At 45.0% G+C, this 13,816-nt stretch overlaps 1 protein-coding gene across 18 annotated transcripts in view; it reads left to right on the top strand.

Annotated features, from left to right (window-relative positions):
* The window catches only part of LOC117426490 (CLIP-associating protein 1-like), a 93,286-nt gene that overhangs the window by 53,132 nt on the left and 26,338 nt on the right, over positions 1 to 13,816 (top strand). For 11 of the 18 annotated variants that reach the window (XM_059034092.1, XM_059034091.1, XM_059034093.1 and 8 more), the window contains 9 exons: positions 2,924 to 3,028; positions 3,265 to 3,291; positions 3,697 to 3,852; positions 5,327 to 5,434; positions 10,595 to 10,657; positions 11,437 to 11,540; positions 11,782 to 11,805; positions 12,191 to 12,435; positions 13,102 to 13,165. In XM_059034092.1, the coding sequence (XP_058890075.1) occupies positions 2,924 to 3,028; positions 3,265 to 3,291; positions 3,697 to 3,852; positions 5,327 to 5,434; positions 10,595 to 10,657; positions 11,437 to 11,540; positions 11,782 to 11,805; positions 12,191 to 12,435; positions 13,102 to 13,165 (896 nt within the window). The remainder of the gene's footprint in view (positions 1 to 2,923; positions 3,029 to 3,264; positions 3,292 to 3,696; positions 3,853 to 5,326; positions 5,435 to 10,594; positions 10,658 to 11,436; positions 11,541 to 11,781; positions 11,806 to 12,190; positions 12,436 to 13,101; positions 13,166 to 13,816) is intronic. The other 7 variants (XM_059034100.1, XM_059034102.1, XM_059034104.1 and 4 more) reach the window with 4 other exon arrangements.

Here is a 13,816-nt window from a genome sequence, read left to right as displayed (position 1 = left end):
CTGAATAACACACAGAGACGTTGTTTACATAAACCACTTGTTTTGTAATTTTACATTTAAAATGTCCTGTTTTTTGCATTTTTTAAATTTTTTTTATATAAATTTGGTATTTTTGGTCAGTCAGTAAATTCTGAAGTGTGTTTCCAGTTTTAGGTTTTAACTAATAAACTAATAAACTGCTTATTTGGTGTTCATGGCGCAGCGCTATATTCTGTGTTCATGGCGCAGCGCTATATTCTGTGTTCATGGCGCAGCGCTGTGTTCTGTGTTCATGGCGCAGCGCTATATTCTGTGTTCATGGCGCAGCGCTGTGTTCTGTGTCCATGGCGCAGCGCTGTGTTCTGTGTTCATGGCGCAGCGCTGTGTTCTGTGTTCATGGCGCAGCGCTATATTCTGTGTTCATGGCGCAGCGCTGTGTTCTGTGTTCATGGCGCAGCGCTGTGTTCTGTGTTCATGGCGCAGCGCTGTGTTCTGTGTTCATGGCGCAGCGCTGTGTTCTGTGTTCATGGCGCAGCGTTGTGTTCTGTGTTCATGGCGCAGCGCTGTGTTCTGTGTTCATGGCGCAGCGCTGTGTTCTGTGTTCATGGCGCAGCGCTGTGTTCTGTGTTCATGGCGCAGCGCTGTGTTCTGTGTTCATGGCGCAGCGCTGTGTTCTGTGTTCATGGCGCAGCGCTGTGTTCTGTGTTCATGGCGCAGCGCTGTGTTCTGTGTTCATGGCGCAGCGCTGTGTTCTGTGTTCATGGCGCAGTGTTGTGTTCTGTGTTCATAGCGCAGCGCTGCGTTCTGTGTTCATGGCGCAGTGTTGCGTTCTGTGTTCATGGCGCAGCGCTGTGTTCTGTGTTCATGGCGCAGCGCTATATTCTGTGTTCATGGCGCAGCGCTATATTCTGTGTTCATGGCGCAGTGTTGTGTTCTGTGTTCATGGCGCAGTGTTGTGTTCTGTGTTCATGGCGCAGCGCTGTGTTCTGTGTTCATGGCGCAGCGCTGTGTTCTGCGTCCATGGCGCAGCGCTGTGTTCTGCGTTCATGGCGCAGCGCTGTGTTCTGTGTTCATGGCGCAGCGCTGTGTTCTGTGTTCATGGCGCAGCGCTATATTCTGTGTTCATGGCGCAGCGCTGTGTTCTGTGTTCATGGTGCAGCGCTATATTCTGTGTTCATGGCGCAGCGCTGCATTCTGTGTTCATGGCGCAGCGTTGTGTTCTGTGTTCATGGCGCAGCACTGTGTTTTGTTGCAGTAGATGCACAGCTCGCAGTGATCTGTGTTCTGCTGTGATATGAGCTCAGTTCTCATGATGATGCATCAGAACAACGAAACTCCAGAAGAGTATTCTGGCGATCTACAAACAGCCCCAAACATCCCAAAAATAAAGCCCTGATTGTGAGCTTCCTCTGAGATGTACAGAGGTGGCCTCTTGTGCCTGGTCTCGTCAGTCAGTCCTAGCCCAGGACAGTCTGGACTGTCTTCTTGTTTTGATGTCTACCGTCTAGCTTTGCAGCACTGCAGGTTCAGGACACAGAACACAGTTTGAATTCGGATTTCCATAGCATAGTTTAAAACACACAGGTTTAGTGTTGAGCTGTTCGGATGAACTCAGAAGAAAACGTAGGCTTTATTGCATCTACTGTGAGAAAGACATTGCAATATTTGTGTGGATGTTAAGTTTTAATTTGCTGCGGGTTATCACAAGATCACTTAAGCTTCTCAAGATTTACTGAAAAATGAAATTTTCTGTGTTGTGAATGAAATGTCTTCCGTGTGACCCTGAGCAGCATAGCCAGGAACTGTGCTGCATTTTCATTTGGCATCATTTATCAGAGCGTCAGCAGCTCAGGGCTTCTTCTATCATGGGAGCTGGAAACAAGCTCAATATAGCAAGATGCAAGATTCTTGTAGCTGACAAGAAAAAAATAGCTAAAATAGAGGAAGAAGTCAGTTAAAATCCATGCATCCATGTTCTGTGCCAGTTAGTATTCGTGACACTGTGTGTGTGCATCGTATGTGGGGTCCATGTGGACCTGAATGGAAGCATTAAGTTGCACTTGCTGCTGATTTGAAAAATGTTTTGCCTTCCAGTTTTATATTTAACCACCCAGCTGCCCCTTTATTTTGGCAATTTCCATGTTCAAAATGCTTTTTTATTTTTTATTTTATGTATTTATTTTTTTGCAGATTTGTCATTCTTATAGCCCTCAAATAAGCAATTTGCACAGTTTTCAAAACAACTTTTGCCTTATTTTTTAAAATACACACTTTTTGATTGTTATTGTGAAAAGCGGAAATATATTATTTCAATAAAACTTAAATAACAAAATAACAACAATGTGTTTACCCTCATCAATGCTAATGTCTTTATCTAGCACATATACATCAGAAAACTTGCGTCGCAAATTTTCAATCACGTCATATACAGTATCTTCCCCAGTTTCAGGCACGGGTGTATAACGCTCTTCTATGAATTATTATCTGTGAAGTGTAGGTACAATAAAGAAATAGGTCGTTTTGACCAGTACCTATCCTGACAAGGCTTCCTTACAACTTGTAACACCAACAAATAAAAAAATTAAAAACTCCTCTTTTTATTCTCTGTAGATACACAGGCATCCATTTTTCACTCTCAGCTGTGTGTATACAGATGACCCGGTCTGTCAAGCACATGCCTAGCCACTGCTGCCATCTGCCAGTGAAAATCAAAACTGCAGACAACTTTACTCTATTATCAACTTATTTATTAACTGAAGCACGTTAATAAGACGTGTTAAACTTTGCAGATGCACATATAAGCACCTGCACACTATTCTCACAGGAGTGACACATTCGGACTAGTTTGCGGGATAAGCACCTGGGTGGTTAAAAGACCAGGTTTCTTTTAGGTTGCATTTCCTGGTTTTGTGGTTAGTAACGCTGGCTTCCCTTCCCTCCCCAGGCCGAGTGCGCACCAGGAGGCAGAGTTCTGACAGTGCTGCGGGGGGAAGCACAACTCCAGCAGACAACCGGGGCCGCACCCGGGCCAAGGTCTCCCAGTCTCAACGTGAGTGTGTACCGTCCTCGAGGTTATTACTAATAAAGAGGACCCCCCACTAAAATGGTATTTTAAATCTTTTTGTGTTTTGATAAAAAGGTTGAATTGTAAAATGAACACTTTAAACATTCTATTAAGTTAAACGATATCACATGTGCATGCTTGGCTCTGTCGGTTTAAGTGTGTGTGTGTGTGTGTGTGTAACTCGCTTCTTTTCACTATTCTATCTTGCTTTCACAAACAAGGATCCAGATCGGCTAACCCTGCTGGTGGTAAGGCTCTCTACTATCTCCTCCCTCCTCTGGTTAATGGCCCTCCTTCATACCGCTCTGGGTTGGGTGTGGAATATGGCTCTCCTTGATCATAATGATCATTTTGAAGCTGCTTGATGTTTTCAATCTGCCTAAAGATCAAGTTAAGGTTGCAAAGAAGGCTGTTCTCTGGTAGTTTGTAGTCTTCATCATCATATTCCCTGGATCAATTTTGCTAGGAGACAACCACAATCCCTGAATAAAAGGACAGCATTTATTAGTCAATTATAGATTTACTTTGTTGTGTTTTGTTCTTAGTTTCTAATGCCATTTTGCAGTAAATGTCTTTGAGAATCTGTGCGTGCGTGCGTGTGTGTGTTCCTCCTGTACTGAGCTGTGCCTCTGTTGGCTGCTGTTTGTTTGCAGCGGGCAGTCGCTCCAGCTCTCCAGGGAAGCTCCTGGGGCAGTCATACAGGAGAGCTCAGCGGGGCGCCTTGGTGTCCACTCCCTCAGAGAAGAGAAGCAAGATCCCTCACAGTCAGGGCTGCAGCAGAGAGACCAGCCCCAACAGACTGGGATTAGGTGAGGATACCGAGCTAGCAAGGGTTTGTGTGCTGGGCCCCTCAGGAAGTCCACATTGTCAGGGTGAAGCGAGAGGGTTTGGAATGGCTTGTATTAGATCGAGATACAGAGATATATAGCTAATAGAAGAAACTACCCAATGTCTCCAAGTATTTGTTTAAACAAAATAAAACTGCAGGTGCAGTGTGAATATCTAAGCACTAGTAATGTGCTGAATGGACTTCTTTCTATAAGTAGCAAAAGGGTTTCTCTGTTAGGCTGTGTAACAGGGTAGCATCACAGCCCAGGCTGCTACCGACAGGAATTAGACCCAGAGACAGAGAGCTGTGCATGTTTATTAAACACAAAAACAAACAGGAACAACCAAAATAAAGGTTCAAACAAAAGAATAACACACTTGTAGGCTGGGCATTAGCCTCCACTACCAAGTTGAAACAGTAGGAGAGGAGGCCATTCGGCCCATCTTGCTCGTTTTGTTGTTAGTAGCTTATTGATGCCAGAATCTCATCAAACATCTTCTTGAAGGATCCCAGGGTGTCAGCTTCAACATCAATGAATGTGCGCACATTTTATTGACTGATCTGTGTAATTGATCACCTGTGGAAATATTAAAGTGAGCGTTTTCCATGTTGGCTTCTCGTCTGTGTACTGTTACTCATAGCAACTGCTGAGATCCCCGTGCCTATCGGCTCATTACAAGAAATCTGCCTGAGCTGAGCGATACCTGGCACCGGTAGGGATTCAGGTGCTGATCAGACACACTCAGATTGGCTTCCCTTGTTAAATGAGATCCTTGGTTTTCAGTGGAGGTGCATATTAAACTGTATTGGAATTGAACTGAATGCAGACAGTAGCTCTACTTTTTTAATTCTAACATTTCTCAAATGGTTTGTGAATGTCAGGCCTGCCTGATTCATGTTTAACTCACCGTGTGTTCATTTTGAAAATCAGAAGGGAAACTTGCTAACAAGGCAGGTCCAGCTAATTGTTTATATCCCGTAATACAGCTAATATCAGTTACTTAAATGTGATATGCATATACTTGTTTAGAAGAAAATGTCATATTTTCAAGACCTGTAATCTGAAACAAATCTTTTCTAGGTTTGAAACTCATTCTGAATTTAATTGGTTTGCGAGCAATTCTTACTGTAAAGACGTGGGAAGAATCACAAATCATAATCTGTTGTATAATAAAAATGTGTGTGTGAGTGTGAGTGTGTGGGTGGGGGGGTGTGTGTGCTGGATTAAGTCTGAAGGTTGAGTGCACTGCTATTTCTATTTTAATCCTGGCTTGGTTCATTTCTTTCTTCTATACATAACACGCAATTTTGTCTCTGTGGGCGACAAATTATGTTGCTGAAAAAAACCCACAAAAAGAAAGCCCTTTGAGAGAAAGGGCGGCTGGCTGCAGTTGAAAGCCTCGCTCTGTGCTAATCCTGCTCACATTGTGACACTCTTCCCCACTGCACGCCAGCCCGGAGCAGCCGTATCCCTCGACCCAGCATGAGTCAGGGGTGCAGCCGCGACACCAGTCGTGAGAGCAGTCGAGATACGAGCCCTGCTCGGGGCTTCACTGCACTGGGTGAGTACAAGACAGGGCTGGGCTCCCCGCTCCCCTCCCCTCTCCCCACACCCCGCAAGAGACTGCCAGCTGGAATGGACTTGCTTTCTCTCCTTCCTCAGCTACCCCCTCTCTCTTTGCATGCTCTGATTGTACAGTACCAACCTTCTCTGTTGGGAAGCTTAGTGTGCCAAAGCACTTTCCTGAAATAACAATCCACACCCAGGTGTGATCGACACAACAGTCTGACTGGAGGAGCCAGGAACTGCCAGCAACAGTGTGCAAGCTCTCATTGACTGTCACGGTGTGGTGTGTGCAAGCTCTCATTGACTGTCACAGTGTGGAGTGTGCAAGCTCTCATTGACTGTCGCGGTGTGCAAGCTCTCATTGACTGTCACGGTGTGGAGTGTGCAAGCTCTCATTGACTGTCACGGTGTGGAGTGTGCAAGCTCTCATTGACTGTCACGTTGTGGTGTGTTCAAGCTCTCATTGACTGTCACGGTGTGGAGTGTGCAAGCTCTCATTGACTGTCACAGTGTGCAAGCTCTCATTGACTGTCACGGTGTGGAGTGTGCAAGCTCTCATTGACTGTCACAGTGTGCAAGCTCTCGTTGACTGTCACGTTGTGGTGTGTTCAAGCTCTCATTGACTGTCACGGTGTGGAGTGTGCAAGCTCTCATTGACTGTCACAGTGTGCAAGCTCTCATTGACTGTCACGTTGTGGTGTGTGCAAGCTCTCATTGACTGTCACAGTGTGCAAGCTCTCATTGACTGTCACGTTGTGGTGTGTTCAAGCTCTCATTGACTGTCACGGTGTGGAGTGTGCAAGCTCTCATTGACTGTCACAGTGTGCAAGCTCTCATTGACTGTCACGTTGTGGTGTGTTCAAGCTCTCATTGACTGTCACGGTGTGGAGTGTGCAAGCTCTCATTGACTGTCACAGTGTGCAAGCTCTCGTTGACTGTCACGTTGTGGTGTGTTCAAGCTCTCATTGACTGTCACGGTGTGGAGTGTGCAAGCTCTCATTGACTGTCACAGTGTGCAAGCTCTCATTGACTGTCACGGTGTGGAGTGTGCAAGCTCTCATTGACTGTCACAGTGTGCAAGCTCTCGTTGACTGTCACGTTGTGGTGTGTTCAAGCTCTCATTGACTGTCACGGTGTGGAGTGTGCAAGCTCTCATTGACTGTCACAGTGTGCAAGCTCTCATTGACTGTCACGTTGTGGTGTGTGCAAGCTCTCATTGACTGTCACGGTGTGGTGTGTGCAAGCTCTCATTGACTGTCACAGTGTGCAAGCTGTCGTTGACTGTCACGTTGTGGTGTGTTCAAGCTCTCATTGACTGTCACGGTGTGGTGTGTGCAAGCTCTCATTGACTGTCACAGTGTGCAAGCTCTCGTTGACTGTCACGTTGTGGTGTGTTCAAGCTCTCATTGACTGTCACGTTGTGGTGTGTTCAAGCTCTCATTGACTGTCACGGTGTGGTGTGTGCAAGCTCTCATTGACTGTCACGTTGTGGTGTGTTCAAGCTCTCATTGACTGTCACGGTGTGGAGTGTTCAAGCTCTCATTGACTGTCACGGTGTGGAGTGTGCAAGCTCTCATTGACTGTCACGTTGTGGAGTGTGCAAGCTCTCATTGACTGTCACAGTGTGCAAGCTCTCATTGACTGTCACGGTGTGGAGTGTGCAAGCTCTCATTGACTGTCACAGTGTGGAGTATGTAAGCTCTCATTGACTGTCACAGTGTGCAAGCTCTCATTGACTGTCACGTTGTGGTGTGTGCAAGCTCTCATTGACTGTCACAGTGTGGAGTATGTAAGCTCTCATTGACTGTCACAGTGTGGAGTATGTAAGCTCTCATTGACTGTCACAGTGTGGAGTATGTAAGCTCTCATTGACTGTCACAGTGTGCAAGCTCTCATTGACTGTCACAGTGTGCAAGCTCTCATTGACTGTCATGGTGTGCAAGCTCTCATTGACTGTCACGGTGTGGAGTGTGCAAGCTCTCATTGACTGCCACGGTGTGGAGTGTGCAAGCTCTCATTGACTATCACGGTGTGGAGTGTGCAAGCTCTCATTGACTGTCATGGTGTGGAGTGAGCAAGCTGTCATTGACTGTCACGGTGTGCAAGCTCTCATTGACTGACATGGTGTGGAGTGAGCAAGCTCTCATTGACTGTCATGATGTGGAGTGTGCAATACAGGGATGGAGGGGAGGGCAGTCCTGCCTGTGTTGCTGCAGGTGATGCTGCTCTTGTGATTTAAGGAACAGGTGATACAATGTGATTATAAGGGGGATATAATATACAGTGAATGGTGTTCACAGTTAGATTTAATCACTGGTCATATTTCTCTGTCACAACAACAAAACAATTCTTGTTACATGTCAGTACAGTTGTGTCCTTTTATGACTGATAGTTGCAACGTACCCATTAATGGTGTATTCAAGAGTAGACATCAATTCAGCTAGCCAGGAGCAGTAACGTATACATTTCTCATCTGTGTAATATCACATTGCACCCACTGTACTGCACTGCATTTATTTAGAAATACTGTAGACTTCACAGCAGCAAGAGTTGTCACTTGTTCGCTAAAGTGCCAGTAGTTTCATCATCGTAATTGAATTGTCATCCCCGTGTTTTGAACACTCTGTACCCGAGTGGTAACATGGAATGATCTGGTGCTGATTTATCCACAGAGCACTTCTCCACTGTATTTGAATTCAGTATAAATGTGTGAAAGATCTGAAGCTCACCCGGAGAAACTGGAGCTGTTAGCTGAGTGTCCTACATATTCAATTTTCTTATAGCTTATTACATTTGTGTTAAACCCCAGGGGCTATATAACCACTCCTGAGGCTATATTTACCAATCGTGAGTAAAAACATTACTTCAGTTGTTCGTACGCAAAGAGTTTAGAATGTTCGCACGCACAATTACATTCTGATTTATCAAGCTTGCGTAAGACACTTGCACGCACGTTTCTAAGTAATAAGTGTTAGTAAATCTCAATGTCACTAAAACTGTTCGCACGTGGAAATTTGCATTTAAAATGCCCCTGTATAGCTTTATATGGTAAATGTATCCGTCTGTTTTATCCCTGAGTGCCCACACTGCTATTCTGAAGAGTAAATTAATTGTGGGTTCCGCCCGGCCATTAGGCACAGCATCAGTAGATGGAGTCGAGCATCACATATAACCTGCACATTAATTGAGTGGTACTGTGTCATGTTCACAAAATGAAATTCATTCAATGTCGGTGCTTTAATTGCTATTTGGGTGCAGTCTATAGCACCAACAGTATTGGGGAACCCAGCAATTAAATGAAAATCCCTTTTTATTTCAGTCTGCTGTCCATCAGTATAAGGAAACTGAATGTTCTGAAGACAAAGGGCAATGATGTCCAAAACCACTGGCATCAGGGCACTAAACGAGGCTTGTGAAAAGCCACTTATGTCTCCAATCTGTCTTTGAAAGGTACCAGATGTCTAAAAGCCAGGAGTAGACAGAACTTGTGCAGGAATGGGATGAGTGCGCTGGGTTAGTCTGTATAGCCTAGGTCCCAACACATCGCACAATTCCAATAGGACTTCATTGGGAAAGTGATACTTTGTGCAAAGAAGTCATAACGACCCCTAAACACTCTCTCTCTCAATGAAAAGCGACGTTAGCAAGGTCTTCCAAAAGGGCAAGATCAGACATTTTCAAATGGTTTACATGGTCTAGAGTGTGCGTGAGTCTACGAACATTTCCACGCAAAGTTGTATGTTGATAATTCAGTTTAGAATGACATTTGTGCGTTTGCACGATTGGTAAATATAGCCCCAGGTCTTTGTTCCAAAGCCTGTTAAACCTGCAGTGGAATGGCCTTCCAGGACTGTGATTGGTCAGCCCTGGTGTAGACCATGTCACTGTTAAACCTGCAGTGGAATGGCCTTCCAGGACTGTGATTGGTCAGCCCTGGTGTAGACCATGTCACTGTTAAACCTGCAGTGGAATGGCCTTCCAGGGCTGTGATTGGTCAGCCCTGGTGTAGACCATGTCACTGTTAAACCTGCAGTGGAATGGCCTTCCAGGACTGTGCTTGGTCAGCCCTGGTGTAGACCATGTCACTGTTAAACCTGCAGTGGAATGGCCTTCCAGGACTGTGATTGGTCAGCCCTGGTGTAGACCATGTCACTGTTAAACCTGCAGTGGAATGGCCTTCCAGGACTGTGATTGGTCAGCCCTGGTGTAGACCATGTCACTGTTAAACCTGCAGTGGAATGGCCTTCCAGGACTGTGATTGGTCAGCCCTGGTGTGGACCATGTAATTTATGAGAGTGCTTCACTGATAGAACGCTGAGCTACCTGAACTAGTGGAACAGGTTCAAGTTCATCTGCAAAAACCAAAATGCTGTTTAAACATCAAACTTGAGCAGCAATGCTACAGGTGTTGTAAATCCCAGATTGCAATTCCCCTCGGCACGCACATTCAGAACAAGAGAGACTTGCTTGCATGTTGTATATTTTTGCAGTGTTATCTATTCATTTCTACTTTAGACTTCATTTAAAATGCAGCTGTCAAAAGAGTGCTGTATCCTGAATAACCGCTGCATATAGGGTACGTTTACGCTGTCACATCACTGATTGATGTGTTTGTTTTTATGGTTTCCTTTTACACCAGTCTTTCCCAGGAGGGTTAGAAAGTGAATAGTAATGGATTTGTACGGTATGAATGCTGGGCAGCGGATTCATTTTGTGTTTTGTTACTACACTGGGCCCAACAAAAGAAGTTGGTTTTTTTTTTGTTTTTTTTTTCCAGTGGAATATGTGCAAACACATACAAACAAAAAGAACCGCCCAGCCACAGAGGGGCTACACTATAAAACTCGCACTTGCCACGCAACTGGTGTTTGTTTAGTGCAGCCACCTCTGCATAGGGATCTTCGCTGGTAAATTGTAGGATGGTCTCTGGTGCTTGTGAATGCAGTCTTTCTTATCTGTGCTAAAGATTCAGAGTCCAGCAGATTGCATCAGAACCCCTTTGTAGTGTGTGGGTAGGATCCCTGCTTATCTGTGCATGTCACCGTGTCGTAAGAAGGCATGGAAAGGGATTGCTCACGTCTCTGCAGTCCAGGCAGTAAGGCTCCCTGAAGGAGCTGTATTAACCCCTGGGGTGTTGCCATTCCTTTCCTTACAGCTTCCAGGCGTCACTCCAGGTCCACCAGTGCTCTCTCCACTGCTGAGTCTGTCGGACAGCCAGGTGAACCAGCGCTAGCCACTCGCATGTCTTGCACTGTCACACTCTGTATTTATTTTATTTTTTTTAAGTTAAATTATTTTTCCATTCCCTCTTTTGTTGTGTGTTGTTGTTGTTGTTGTTGTTTTTTTTTTACAATTTCTTCAATTTTTTTAGCTTCGGAGCAACACATTGCATCCTCTTCAGAAGTGTTTCTGTTTGTATTTTGTGTTTCTCATTGGAATGGTTTTGGTAGCGGTACATACTGTGTGCTGGTTTTGTAATTTATACCATGCGTTTTTCTTCTTTACTGTGTATCTCCTAACCATTCCATGCTTCCTCTTTATGTTTCTCAGAAGTCTTTTTGAAAACTGGGTCTTTTCCAATGTGACTCCTCAGCTTGGTTTACTTTCTAGAAGATGTTTTCTTCTGGGTTTCCATGTGGATCAAGCTATTCCAACTTGATCATAGAAACGCAGTCTTTCTGAATATCTTGTATATTCTTGGTTCAATGTCTAGTATAAAATTGCAGTATTAAGAAGATTGCATTAGTGGTGTTAAAACAGAGATGAAGAAACCGAGGGATACCTTCCTGTCTGTTTACATGAGATACACCTTTAAAGTGCTTAGGAGTCCCTGGATTAAAATGACTTGGTTGTTTTGGTTTTAGTTGTGTAATATTACCAGAATTCATTGCAGCCTGTGGTTTTGCTGTCTAATGAATGTTTTCAAGCTCTGGAAGTGTATCCAGTTGTTGAGTTGCATGCACCTCTTTCACTGATCCTGCTTGTCTTATTTTGCAGATCGGTTTGGGCTGTCCCATCAAGCCAGGATTTCTGCTTCAGTGAACGCCATGCGGGTTCTGAGCGCCAGTACAGAGGTGGAGGCTGCAGTCGCTGATGCACTGGTACGAGTCTATAACCGTTCCATACGTTGTCATATTCCAATGTGACATTGCATGTCACGTTGTCAGGTTTAGAATTAAAATACAGTTCAATATTGCACTTTCTGTGTTTTAAAGTAGTGTTCACTCACCTGCTTGGAAGAAGCTATCCTGATTCTTAAGTAACTGTTGTTGTTTTGTTTACTTTCTGTGCTTGTAAAATAATGTTCTGCTTTTCCCTCCTTATTGTTCCCAATGTCTTCAGCTGTTAGGAGACTCCAGGAATCAGGTAGTTTGGATTTTCTTTCTTGTATTATTTTCACCTTTACTGTACTAACCACACATCCTTGCACATGTAACAGGATTACACTGCAGTGCTCTGATTCAGGAATCCGTACCGCAGCAGTGGAAGGATCGGTATAATGAAACTGTGCTAAAAGCCATAGTGTTCAGAGCAGCATGCAACTGTGTTATCATGTGATAACGGCCCCACGTTCAGTGACACGGTCAGGGTGTGGTGTGTGTGTGTGTGTGTGTGTGTGTGTGTCTGTGTGTCTGTGTGTCTGTGTGTCTGTGTGTGTGTGTCTGTGTGTCTGTGTGTGTGTGTGTGTGTGTTTCAGAGCTGCATGTAGCAGTGTTCCCCACATTGTTCAGTGACACGCTTTCTGTTTCAGAGGAAGCCAGTGCGGAGGAGGTTTGATCCCCCGGGCATGTACTCCGACGACGATGCTAACAGCGACGCGTCCAGCGCCTGCTCCGAGCGCTCCTACGGGTCCAGGAACGGGGGTGTCCCTCACTACCTGCGGCAGACCGAGGACGTGGCCGAGGTCCTGAACCACTGTGCCAGCTCCAACTGGTCTGAGAGGAAGGAGGGGCTTGTGGGCCTGCAGAATCTACTGAAGAGCCAGAGGACACTGAGGTGGGCAAAGCATCCCTCGAGAGGCACTGCTGAAATGAACGGGGCTCATCCCTCGAGAGGCACTGCTGAAATGAATGGGGCACATCCCTCGAGAGGCACTGCTGAAATGAATGGGGCTCATCCCTCGAGAGGCACTGCTGAAATGAATGGGGCTCATCCCTCGAGAGGCACTGCTGAAATGAATGGGGCACATCCCTCGAGAGGCACTGCTGAAATGAATGGGGCACATCCCTCGAGAGGCACTGCTGAAATGAATGGGGCACATCCCTCGAGAGGCACTGCTGAAACGAATGGGGCACATCCCTCGAGAGGCACTGCTGAAATGAATGGGGCACATCCCTCGAGAGGCACTGCTGAAATGAATGGGGCACATCCCTCGAGAGGCACTGCTGAAATGAATGGGGCTCATCCCTCGAGAGGCACTGCTGAAATGAATGGGGCACATCCCTCGAGAGGCACTGCTGAAACGAATGGGGCACATCCCCAGAGAGGCACTGCTGAAATGAATGGGGCACATCCCTCGAGAGGCACTGCTGAAACGAATGGGGCACATCCCTCGAGAGGCACTGCTGAAATGAATGGGGCACATCCCTCGAGCTGTCTTTGAGCAGGGGGGACTGTATTTTCTTCTTTAACTTTTAACTTTTTTTTTTTTTTTTTTTGCAGCCGTGTTGAACTGAAAAGGCTTTGTGAGATCTTCACCAGAATGTTTGCTGATCCTCACAGCAAGGTAAGTTTTTACCTGCTTTCACTGTACAGTGCAAACCTCCCCAGCAAGCTGCTATTTCGATTTTTATGTTTGGTTGCATGGCATGCCGTGATGTTTAATTAAGGATCATCGAAATGCAAACAGTTACTATTTCTGCAAAAAGCATAATTTCCATAAAATCATGTGAAAGTAGGGCTGCAACGAAGGGTACATTTTGACCTTCAAAGGTTCGGAGCACATTACCGAAGGAAGATTCGAGCCTTCGATGGGACTCATTTGCATAATTTATTGGTGACATCACCATAACTATTTGTTTATATTTGATTGAAAATCCTATTATTTTACAGGTAATCCATATAAATGGATTAAAACATTCACATGTAGTTTAAAAATACGTTATATAGCACAGTAATCATGTTTTTATAATTTAAATAAAAATGCACATTGTTTATTTACACGTAATTGATGCTGCTTGTGATCTATACAGTAAGCTTGCATTAAACCAGCACCAACTGCAGCAGACAAAACTTTATTTAACATCACCGTTCCAAGCAGGTTATCAGTCACATTTTACTACTACTAAAAATATGAATAATACTAATAATAATATGAACTTACGCCTGTCAAGTGACCCCAGAGATTGGTTATGCATTTAACAAAAAAATTCCAAAC

The sequence above is a fragment of the Acipenser ruthenus genome, chromosome 11 (genome assembly GCF_902713425.1).
Source record: "Acipenser ruthenus chromosome 11, fAciRut3.2 maternal haplotype, whole genome shotgun sequence".
NCBI lineage: Eukaryota > Metazoa > Chordata > Actinopteri > Acipenseriformes > Acipenseridae > Acipenser > Acipenser ruthenus.
The sequence above is the reverse complement of the archived record's forward strand: the minus strand, read 5'-3'. Positions and strand labels throughout refer to the sequence as shown.